Source organism: Gigantopelta aegis, chromosome 9 (genome assembly GCF_016097555.1).
Source record: "Gigantopelta aegis isolate Gae_Host chromosome 9, Gae_host_genome, whole genome shotgun sequence".
In the NCBI taxonomy this organism is placed as follows: Eukaryota; Metazoa; Mollusca; class Gastropoda; order Neomphalida; family Peltospiridae; genus Gigantopelta; species Gigantopelta aegis.
In genome coordinates this window covers 40,365,981-40,378,932 of record NC_054707.1, presented here as the reverse complement: position 1 = coordinate 40,378,932, position 12,952 = coordinate 40,365,981, and the positions used below count along the sequence as shown (strand labels likewise).

At 37.9% G+C, this 12,952-nt stretch overlaps 1 protein-coding gene across 1 annotated transcript in view; it reads right to left on the bottom strand.

Annotated features, from left to right (window-relative positions):
- Nucleotides 1-12,952, bottom strand: part of LOC121382202 (endothelin-converting enzyme homolog) — a 49,325-nt gene that overhangs the window by 16,583 nt on the left and 19,790 nt on the right. Inside the window, exons 2-8 of the mRNA XM_041511727.1 lie at nt 11,991-12,056; nt 10,882-11,025; nt 10,184-10,267; nt 7,516-7,655; nt 5,501-5,723; nt 2,806-2,904; nt 2,123-2,200 (exon numbers count right to left, since the gene is read on the bottom strand). Coding sequence (XP_041367661.1) covers nt 2,123-2,200; nt 2,806-2,904; nt 5,501-5,723; nt 7,516-7,655; nt 10,184-10,267; nt 10,882-11,025; nt 11,991-12,056 — 834 coding nt within the window. The remainder of the gene's footprint in view (nt 1-2,122; nt 2,201-2,805; nt 2,905-5,500; nt 5,724-7,515; nt 7,656-10,183; nt 10,268-10,881; nt 11,026-11,990; nt 12,057-12,952) is intronic.

The window sequence follows — 12,952 nt, the reverse complement described above, 5'->3', positions numbered from 1 at the left end:
TTTTTTGGTGGTTTTTTTTCTTTTTTTTCGGGGGGGGGGGGGGGGGGGTGTGTTCAGACAGTGGTAATTAATTACCTTGACTGGTGACCTTCCAAATAGAAACCTGCCAATCAGGAATCACAAGTGCAAGCCACGGAAAGAATAGATCAATTAAATAAGAAAGAAAAATCCGTTTATTATTTCAGTACGGAGGTTAATGCATGGACAAAACATGATACAGTTATTTCGACACTTTGACAATGGTGGTTTATTTTGTATTGAAAAAGAATATATATTTATTGCTGCCTTACGGGGATGGATATTATTACAGAACATTGCGATGCATCCGCAAAATCAGGTACGTTTGTTTCTTCAGTTCTAAAATTAATTCCTGACGTGACGTTTTAAGTATTACGTAACCATCGGCTCGCCAGAGGGCGTATTCACTAGGATGGTACAAAATGACTGTTCCCGTTATATATAATAGCCGTCACATTTAACTGTTTTATTAATTAAATATAATAATATACTTGTTGATATTAAGCAATAATGTGCATTATATATCGTTGAATATGCATACCAGTCCAAACGCCTTGTGCGAGCATTCCTTTACTACCAATAATACTTTTTATTCAGAATTATCGGGGAGACTAGAGCCCCCCCCCCCCCCCCCTCCCAGCTCCCCCCATGCTTCGCCGTATCTAAAATGTTCTAAACGCGCATATTATGTAACAAAAGAAGGCAATATATAGTGTTAAAAGTTAAAGTTTTTTTTTTTTAATGACACCATTAGAGCACAATGATTTATTAATTATCGGCTACTGGATATCAAACATTTGGAAATTTTGACATATATATCCCAAGTTCAGCCAGCAAACGTTTCGCTAACGTTCGTGAAATATTTGATTGGTTTCTAACGTGGCTATTTGATCTTTTAAATGCATCATCCCACATACAGGACAGCACACACCACAGCCTTTGGTATATACCAGTCGTGTTGCACTGGCTGGAACGAGAAATAGTTCAATTCACACAGATGATTTGACGGTCTTCAAAATGTGACGTCACATATGGTCTACCTGATATATGCAGATTTGACGGTCTTCAGCATGTGACGTCACATTATGGTCTACCTGATATATGCAGATTTGACGGTCTTCAGCATATGACGTCACATTATGGTCTACCTTGCCGAAGACGTATGGATGTTGTACCTGTGTGCTGCGCATGTGTCCTAAGGTCGTAAATCGTCAACTGACAGCAAGCCATTAACTGTGCAACAACCATTACGAAGGAAATGTTTTATTTAACAACGCACTCAACACACTGTATTTACGGTTATATGGAGTCAGACATATAGTTAAGGACCACACAGATATTGAAAGAGGAAACCCGCTGTCGCCACTTCATGGACTACTCTTTCCGATTAGCAGCAAAAGATCTTGTACATGCACCATCCCAAAGACAGTGTTGTACTTAACACGGGATTTGATATACCTGTCGTGCTGCACTGGCTTGGACGAGAAATAGCCCAATGGGCCCACCGACGGGGATCGATCCCAGACTGTACGTGCATCGAGCGAGCGATGTGCCACTAGGCTACGTCCTATCCACCAACCATTACAAAGTCCACCATGTAGCGTACCAATTGCACGTTTACGTTGAGCATTATATAGTCGTTGCAAATGAAGGTCTAAAATAATCTATTGGTGTGTTTGTCAGTCTTGTTAGTGCACTCTGCACTGGATGTCAATGATTATACGCAAAATATTGTAGCAACGTGACCTATGACACGTGAAAGACTACTTTTGACTAAAACGCTGTGAACGTGTGACATATAGAATACTACACCTGTTTTCGATAGATATATATTTTGTAAAACGAGTGAACTTCCCATGTTAGTATCTGGCCGTTGTGTATGCGCGCGCGCGCGCGCGCGCGTGTGTGTGTGTGTGTGTGTGTGTGTGTGTGTGTGTGTGTGTGTGTGTGTGTGTGTGTGTGTGTGTGTGTGTGCGTGTGCGCGTGTTCTTGTGTGTGTGTGTGTGTGTGTGTGTGTGCGTGTGTGTAAAACGTTGTTCCGATCCCTCGTTCCGATCCCATCAGACACACATGTAAAACAGTGTTCGCATTTAATAATACCTACCCACTTGTACATATCGTCTAATATGTTGTGGTCAGCGATAAATTGTGGGTATCCAATAAGAATTTTCATGTCATTGACCTGGAAAAAAAAGGAGACAGTTTTACATGGGCTAATTATATATATATATATATATATATATATATATATATATATATATATATATATTATTATTATTATTATTATTATTATTATTATTTGATATATTTTGTTACAAAATACATAACAATATTTCAACAGACTGAAAACAACAATTACATGCAATTACAGTGGCGGCTCCAGAAAACCATTGGGGGGGGGGGGTGGGAGGCAGTGACATGAGGTGGACTGCGAAGGGAACTTTGGGGGAGGTTTGGATAGGGATCGTAAAAAAAAATGAAAATTAATATATAATAAAATTATAACTATCGCAAAATTTAGGGGGCGGGCCCCTGCCCCCCCCCCCTCCCTAGATCCGCCTCTGAACTAATATAAATAATAAAACTGCAATAAGCCACTCTATACTGAATTACATTTAATGTCAATCCGTTCAAAGTAATATATCGTTTACGTCCAAATGCACGTGGTTTTGTTTACATTATGACTGCGAAACCAACACAGTTTATGTAGTAGTCTATTGCTGGTTCACAATAAATGTCGCTCAGAAATCTCGAAGTATAATAATTGTAAATAAATGTTCAAATTACTTTGTCAGTAGCAATCTTCTTTGTTTGGTAATCCATCCAGGTGTTTTCGGAGATGAATTCGGTAAATGTCGTTTTCAAGGTGTTTGTAATATCTGTTACCTGAAAACAACAAAGATGGTACGTTTTACGACATATCTAAGAAAGATGGTTCTGAGTTTGCTGTCATTGTAAGGCCAAACAAATTAAATTCCTGGTCTCAAGTCCGCGCGTGCGTCGATTTTGACATTCGCGCGTCAACATTGTTTTTGTTTGTTTGTTTTTAATTTCCCGCGGAATGACGTCGATTTATGCCGGTGCCAATCTAATTAAAATTAGCTCCATTATTACATGTGGCTCTAACAGCAGCCCGTTGGAACTCATGTCCAGTTGACCTTTCATTCGACCAATCAAAACCTTTCTTACAAAATCATGCCAGTGATTTGAAAAGAATTTGAAAACATTCGGGATTATACCGAGGATACACGAAATGATTCAGGTGAATTACGAAGTATGTCGGAAACTAATTTCATTATAAAATTTTATATAAAATTCGTTTCAAGACGAAAAAAACCCCAACCGTGATGGTATAGCCATAAAATCTGTTTATACTAATATACAATCCAAAGTTTATTACTGCACTTTTCCCCCTGTTTTTTCAATGTTGAAACAGACCAACAAGTTCGCCTATTGGATAAATAGTCTCGACCGATATTTTTAGAATTTGTATGCTCCCGAATAACGCTATGAAAGGCGAAGTGTAATTGCTTGATATTTAAATTGTTATTTATTGATGAAATGTCACCTGGACATGGGAGTCCACGCAATGCTGTTAGATCTACTGGTGAGACCAGTAGAGCTAATTTTAATCAGATTGTGCCGGTGCAAACCTAAATTGCCATCACGAATGAACTAGGACGCATACACTTATTTCCACCATTTCTTTGCAATCCATGCTTTGTAAAACAAAAAACAAAAAAACACAAAAAAAACACCCCAAAACAAACAAACTTTCAAACAAAAAAAAGACGCATCGCCGCATCAATTCTAGAACTTTGGACGAGAGACAACTTATTAAAAAACTAACATTACATGTTAAATACATTTTCTTGTTTTGAATATCAGAGTCTGCTTTTACAATTCCTATATGATCATCCTAATGTTTCTACTAGCTCAAACTTATCCATTCAGCTGATTGGGAGTGCTTTCTTTTCTGTGGGAAAATTCATATAAAAGATCCCTTGCTGCCAGGGTCGTAACTAAATGGAGGGTGGAGTAGATGCTTTTCTAGAAAAATATGAAAGAATGTCTTTTGAGTTTATAAGCACCGTTTTTGCCACATTTAAAAACGTCACGTACAGTATTAGAGAGGTGCAACATTTAAAGAGGCACCTACAATACTCAAAAGTGCAATACAAAGGGGGGGGGGGGCTCTTCAAAATTCGAAGAGGTGCGCACCCCAAGTACCTTCCTCCTGGGTCCGCGCCTGTTATACCACATTGAACTAATTTTCTTTGATAATTAAAGTAGGATGACCCCTGTAGTATTTAAATAAGTCATTAAATTATAACCACTGCGCATGTAGTTGTTGCCATTAATATATTAAAGTCGCAGGCCCAAATTTCTGGCCGTAAAAATGAACACTGTTTGGTTAATCTTCAAGCCTATAACCCATCTGGATACATTTGTAATAGAGTGAAACGAAAGTGTGTGAGGTTTAAATGGGGAAATGTCGTCTACAGCTAGACTGGAGCTTGGCTCGGTTACCGTTACTTCCCAGAGGTACGTGCGTTTTTAGAATTATGAAATTGTGTATTTCGGAGAATTACATAAAACAGGGTGACCAGAAATATTTCGGAAATGGATATTCTAAACAGCACGATGGGAGTAACTTCTAATTTAAATTATCAAAAACGGCTCTTACAGTGAAAAATACGTTGATGTCAGTTTAAAAACTAGGGTCTGTCATTTTAATATATTAGCTAAATGAGTTGGTGCTCTGGCTTGACGGTGGATAACTCAAACATTTTGTGGTCAACCTATATTGATTTTGTTTTTGCATGGTAGTTACCAAGCGACTGTACTTCCTAAAAATAGCAGTCATGTAACCTTCCCACAGACAAGTCAGATATATCAGTCGTGGAGCAATGACTGGGACGGAGAAAAAAAACCTATCGGAGAATAAATCCACCGAATGGGTTTGATCCTACGACTAACGTACCTCGGGCGAGATCTCTACCGACTGAGCTAGACCCCGACCGTAAGGCCATGAGAATGAAAGTTATAGATTTGCGTCCACCGCCCGCATGCCGTGAAAGGTACGGCTGAAAATTTTCATTATTTAAAAAATGTTTCATTATTTGCACAAAAAAGGCACTTAATGATCATCACACAAATTCATGTTTCAAATCGTCAGTAGTATTGTCAATAGTGGTAATGTCTACGAGAATTGCCGAACTCTTGATGTGTGGAACGATGTGATTGGTCCTTCTATTTCAGCACATCGAATAGACCAATGGAAAACTTAAATATGTCAAAGACCTCATTTGGACTTGAATCTACTATGGAAATAATAGATCAATAAAAATAATGAATAATGAAAAAAAGCCTCATGTGTTTTTAAAATTGTTCGAACTTTCATTCGTTTGGCCTAACGTGTTACGACGCACCAGACTCTGGGCAGTCTCTGCTATAAAGTTATCCCTCTCCACCGACTTACGTGGTTCTTGTTCTTTTCGACAAAGTGGTCTGCTATGAAGAGGGCACCCATAGAGTCCGGGAACGTCTGCAACGTCCCCTGTAGACAGATATCCGATCTAGGTTGGAATTGCGTGTATCCGTTTAGGTCTACATAGATTTCTCTGTCTGCATACACGTATTCCGAAGACAGTTCTGGCAGGAGTCGTTCAACAGTCCTCCATAGCAGATAGTTGTGCATAATTCTGTGCCAAAACAAAAAAGCGTAAATATAAACCTGCTGTGTATATTTGATTGAAAATATATATACAAAATTAGTGTGTACACTTTGTCCAACTTACGAGACCCTCCTAATTACAAACATTAAATTGTACAATAATGGCGACTGCAATTTTCAATAAATAAAAAAAATTAAAAAAAAAAAAAGAAAAAAAAAAAGACTGAATAAACTGAAAGAACGGAAAATGAAAAGAAATAGTAGTAATCGATGGATTAACAGTATTCATTGTCAACCTTTTATCTTCTCAGACAGCCCAACTGGTAAAAATAATAAAATAATAATAATAATAATAATAACAGCAAATAAATAAATGATTTCGCACCATGAGATATACCGGAAGTTTTCGTAGTCAAAAAGTTGTCTCTGTTTAATGTATTTGTGAACATGATCAACTATTTGTTTATTGATGTCGTCATTTAACGTGTCTCGACAGTTTAATATCAATTGCAGATTAATTGGTTCAAAACTGTTTAGAGATGTTAGAATAATTTGTCTTTGCTGGCGAATGTGAACAACATTTGTGAAAACTGTAATAAACCAGTTACTGGGTTACAGATCATACAAGATCTGAGCGACAAAACCGTTATCCGTGATCAAGACCGTATCCCTGCACAATGCAGAGACCAATGGGCATTTGTCAAGATATTGGCTGATTCCATGAATCTCTATCTAATGTGACCGGCCTCGGTGGCGTCGTGGTTAGGCCATCGGTCTATAGGCTGGTAGGTACTGGGTTCGGATCCCTGTCGAGGCATGGGATTTTTAATCCAAACCCTGAGTGAGTGCTCCGCAAGGCTCAATGGGTAGGTGTAAACCACTTGCACCAACCAGTGATCCATAACTGGTTCAACAAAGGCCATGGTTTGTGCTATCCTGCCTGTGGGATGCGCAAATAAAAGATCCCTTGCTGCTAATCGGAAAGAGTAGCCCATGTAGTGGCGACAGCGGGTTTCCTCTCAAAATCTGTGTCCGTAACCATATGTCTGACGCCATATAACCGTAAATAAAATGTGTTGAGTGCGTCGTTAAATAAAACATTTCTTTCTCTATCTAACGCCTCGGTCTATAGCAGGACAGCCACTTCCGAGATCCTTTACTTGATAATACATCCTTTTGGTTGCCACAAAGAAGACTGCCACTCCCAGGCAAGTCAACTAAATCAAAACTAGCACAGGACAGAGCTCCCACTGGAATAGGTACAGCTGTGATGACATGCACTCATGAATCACTGTTAAAACAGTGATGATATCAGGTGTTCGCGAAAGATGAGGATACCCTGCCCCACCTGTGACACCCGTCATAAGTACTGCCACCACAGCTGTCAAGTATGTCGCTTTATCCAAAATAAGGAAAATATAAATGTGCAAAAAAGTTTCACCAAAGAGATGAAAAAGTATGCACAAGTTCAAAATATGGAATAGCATCATGTGAAAGGCAAAATAACTATAGGGATTGATATTTGTGAAAAAAAAAAAAAAATGTTTTATTTAACGACGCACTCAACACATTTTATTTACGGTTATATGGTATCAGACACATGGTTAAGAACCACACAGATATTGAGATAGGAAATCCGCTGTCGCCACTTCATGGGCTACTCTTTTCGATTAGCAGCAAGGGATATTTTATATGCACCATCCCACAGACAGGATAGTACATACCACGACCTTTGTTACACCAGATGTGGAGCACTGGCTGGAACGAGAAATAACCCAATGGGTTTGACATTTGTGTTGAAACCATGCTTTATATCTTACCTGGGCATCTCAGCTTTGTCCAGACCATCTATGTATTGCATCATAAGCATCATGTAGTTCATGTTATCCACGTATACCAGGGTATCTTTGGTAACGGCCACTTTATCGAAAACAGAGCCAATCTGAACTGTCCAGTCGATCTGTGCAAATATAACAACAAAGACGATAGGAAGGGAATGGCTTGTTTGTTTTGTTTAACGACACCACTAAAGCACATTGATTTATTCATCATCGGTTATTAGATATCAAACATTTTGTAATTTTGACACATAGTCTTAGAGAGAAAACCCGCTACATTGTTTTTATTAGTAGCAAGGGATAAACCAACACACATACAGTATAGCACACACCACGGTCTTTGATATATCAGTCATATGTAGTGTGTTTGTGTGATACCTCAAGCAGTCCTAGTTTCTAAAGCAATATTGTTTATTTGGTTTGTTTAACGACACCACTAGAGCACATTGATTATTTGTATTTTATTTTTGTAGTAGTTCAAATTGGATTGTATCTTCCAATAGTTTCGTAAATACGAAGAAATATATATTAGGAAGTATAATGAAGTTTGAGCTAAAAGTTAAAGTTTGTTTTGTTTAACAACACCACTAGAGCACATTGATTAATTAATCATCGGCTATTATATGTCAAACATTATATGTTGAAACGAGAAATAGGTCAATGGGCCCACCGACGGGGGTCGATCCTACTTCGACCGCACATCAAGAGAGCGTTTTACCACTGGGCTACGTTCCGCATATCTCTGAAAAGAAGTCTGTGAATTTAATTATTATCAGGGGTTGAATTTGGCTGAAATTCCTGCCGGACATTCGGTTCGGCAAACTACAAATTCTTCTGGACCGAATTGAAACCTTTCGGACAAAACATGATGATAAAGTATAAACGCAAAATAATTAAAAAGGTAAAAAGAGTTCAGGGATTTCAGCGGGGTTGGGGTTATAGATTGTGTTAAGCGAAGTTTATATGGGGCCATGCTCCCCCCAAAAATACATTTCAATTTTTTTTTAAGCTTGGGCAAGTAAGTGTTTCGACCTCCAATACCCTCTCCCTGCACATGCACCCGATTCCTCTCTAAGATTATATGTCACAATTACCAAATGTTAGACACCCAACAGCAGATGGAAGGAAGGATAGGATATGCTTTATTTAATGACGCACTCAACACATTTTATTTAGGGTTGTATGGCGTCGGATGATTATTAAATCAATATGCTCTAACTTTGATGTCGTTAAACACCCCCCCCCCCCCCCCCCCAACTTTACCCTTTCCAAAAGAAAGAATATTTATTTGAATTTGTCGACTTTAACACGTAAAATTAAGAAGTGAAAACGTTCATTGTCTACTTTAGTATATTTTATTAAAAATATATATACATGATTAATGTGTTACTATTATATTAATTCTGAAATAGGAAGGTACGATTGTAGATAATACGTTGTCAAGATCAAACCGGTTTTAACAAAAGACTCTAGTACCGTATCCCCAACCGAACGTTCTTCGTACAGCGCAAGATTTCTCTTTTAATTTTTTTAGATGAACCCTACAATTTGAAATCGGCAAACGCACGTGTTAACTGAAACTGACAACAGGCTGTCGTTTGTGTTTTGTCGAGCACAGGCGACGAATCAAGCGTATAGTTTTGACGAACACACACGAGTTTTTTAAAAGTGAATTTGAGCTTGTATTTCATATTTGTACATGATGTTATAATATGGTAACCAGAGACTGTAACTTTAACGGATGTTACCAACTTTTGACATGTCGCCTCTTTCAGAAATAAATGTATTAATTTAACCGTTCTCAACAAGTTTGTTTTCTTTTTTCATTTAATTATTTAATTCCTATTTCATGCGGTGTATTGTCACAGTGAGTGAATCTACAAAATGTCAGGCTTAGCCTACCCAGATGCAAATAGATGCATTCCAGAGTCATACTTTCTTACTTGGTACACAGTAGAGATGTTGGGACTGAATGGGTACTAGTTTGATTGAAACATATTTTATTGTTTTTTTAAAGAACAAATGGATTAGGCACAAGTTACAAAACTTACTAGGCCTTCTGCATAATACATACATGTTACGACAGTAATATATTTTTGCAATTTAAATATTCCTGAAGGTGTGAAGATCGGCTATTTGCTGCACCTTGTCGCTGTTGGTAAAAATATCCCTTTTAATATAATAGTAAACATTTAGTGTTGCCGCTTAATACAGGTATTTTAGCGATTTGGGGTCCGATTTTGGTGGCCGCTGGCCGCATTAGACAGGTAACCGCTTATTACAGACAGGCACTCGTATATGTGCGTGCGTGCGTGCGTGCGTGCGTGCGTGCGTGCGTGCGTGCGTGCGTGTGTGTGTGTGTGTGTGTGTGAATATGCAAAATAAAATAAACATAAAATGTTGATATTTTATATGATCCAGTGGTGTAGGAAGGTGCCAAAAGGTGGGGGGGGGGGGGGGAGGCGGACATATACATGTACATGTATGTCATGTATATATACATATAAACTATCGCTACTGCTACTGGATCCTACGCCAGTGTAATCGAATTATGGCTACTAAAACGGTCAGACGCAATGCAACCAAAAACCGATATTCTGAAGTAGCACTGTAATTTTCTACGCTCTTCCAAAGATTATGTTCAACTTACGACAGATCCCGTGTTTTTGGTCAGTTCACCAAGGCTAATAAGTTTCCCGCCAGGAAAGTCTTCATTTATAAAGTTAAAATCTGTCTGAAAAAAAAAAATTGCTTTTTTGATTAGGTTCATATTATTATAACGAAAAGCAAGGCACTTTTAAAGCATCAATATCGCTTCCCCATCATTTTTACATGTGTTACTAATGCAATCCACACCTACAGTGATAACCAAAAATCATGTTTTTCTCACAGACAGAACAGCACATACCATGGCCTTTGCTGTACCCGTCGTAGTTCACTGGTTGGGATGGTGAAAACCTATCAGACAATGGGTCCATTGAGGTGGATTGAGGCATCTCAGGCAAGCGTTCTACCGTCTAAGCTAGATCAAGCCCCCAACAATAAATAAATGCAGTTGCTTTACTTGTCATACGTTTTTTTTTAATATTCCTAGCAAAAGTTGAGTAGTTTATTATATATAGTTGAAAACCATTGGCTTGAGAAAGTGTTCCACCCATCGGGTAGTTCGACCTATCCATTCGGTAACTCGGGACTTCGTTTTTGGTTCGAGCTATGCGGTATATTCGACCCTTCCGAGTTACGAGATTCTATATTTATTTATTTATTTATTTATTTATTTATTTTAGTTGAGTTGAGTTGAATAGTATATTAGTAGTAGTATTAAAGAAGGCAAACAAATCTGCTTACCTCAACAATTTTCCCTTCTATATGATATATGTCTTCAACGAATTGATCGATCCTCTTGTTCACGTCTGAAGTTATGTTGATGCTAGCGTCTCTCAGCAGCAGTTTAGCAACTCGTCTCACGAAAGTCTTGTAATCTGTTTCTTCCTGTAAATTTATTTTCAGTTTCGTTTCAGCACGGTTTTCTTGCTTAACTCCAATTAGGGCTCAATCACGCTGTCCTGGGCACACAGACAACTCTACACACCTCAGATATATGGGCTGTCTGCTCTGAACAGGGGTTATTAGATAGTAGTTAGTGAAGTCTGATTGAGCTGTTAAAATTCTCATTGCTTGGGCGCCGGTACCGAGATTCGAACCCATTTTTTATTACCTCCCAGCCTTAAGGCCGTTGTTCTAAACACCTGCCCGTGAAAATTTATTAACATATGCTTGTTACTAAAGTGGAAGATATAAATTAAACTCGTGCTTAAATGATTAAGTTTAAAACAGATTTATTATCTCTATTCAGCGGTTGGAAATTGCCAACAAGTTAAATAGTCGTAGATATTCAACGTTTATGCTGAACCGCTTTAAGAACGCAGAACTCACAGTACAAAACATTTCATATTTCATTTAATAAACAGATTGAAATCAATTGCATTTTATAAAATGACTACAAAATGATTTTTAAAGGCATATTGTCACAGATCACAAACCTATTAAATGGCCTAACAAAGTATTACAAAAATATATTTGATTTTCCCCTAAATGTACTTCATTCAGACATTTACGTAACCACTATACTCCACTTATTAATAATATTTAGTGAAAATAATTTAATTATGGCAATGGCCCACAATTCAAAACCTAAAATTGCCGAGAGGGTTGACATGGATTTCACTCCATCATGGTTCAGTTAAGGTGATGCGATAGCTAGACTTGGTTTCCAAAAATTAATGTAATTTTCATTTATTATCCATTTTCAGAGAAATGGGGTCCTTAAATCTGTAACAGTATGCCTTTGATGTCTCTACAGTTGTAAGTTGCAGCATGTCATTAAATTATATTTTAATATTTAATAAAAGTAATAATTACAGGTTGGCCTTGGTGTTTCTGGTGATATTATTTACCTTTGACCCCGATAGATCGAGATAGCTGAAATACGGCATGTTGTAGCTGATTCCACCTGCATATATCTGAAAAAAATGTACATACTAATAAGTAGCTACATATGAATACATTGTATTTAAATTAAGAGGCATCACTAATAAGTAGCTACATATGAATATATTATTACAAATATCTTGGTACATATCAAAGTGATACGTCCCACTAGAATGCCAAGAGGGACGTCATCACTTAGTGCACTACAACCTTACAGAAACGTCAACGAAACGAGATGAGTGATATAAATTAAGATCGATTATGGGTAATAAATAGGATATTAAACTCGCTACCATTTTGTATCATGTTTATGTCCCTCGTCAAATAATGTTCATTGTCACTCGCTAAAGCTCGTGACAACTGAAAATTATTTCATTCGGGGCATAAACATAATACGAAATGGAAGCTCGTTTAATATCCTATAAATATATACACACATACATGTAGATACACACACACATGTACACACACATACACACACACACACACAGAGAGAGAGAGAGAGAGAGAGAGAGAGAGAGAGAGAGAGAGAGAGAGAGAGAGAGAGACATGCACACACACACACACGTACATCTGTTTAGTCGTTCATAAACCAGCAGACGCATAAATGCGTACATGGATACACGCATACACACAGATGCACACACGCACACACTGATACACGCATATATACATACATTCAGACAAACACACACATATGCATACATATACATATGCATACTTGCATACATACATACATATATACAATAATTCGATAACGGAGGGCGTATCGTGGCAAGTCTGCAAGGGAGCGGGAAATTTGGTGCCACAGGTTCGAGTCCCAGCAACGGCATGAGAGTATTTGTGAGGCCACAAAGGATTCCATGCGCCAATGTGCTAATTAATATCTATGTATGTTATAGTCAAACCCGACATGCATAAAACATAT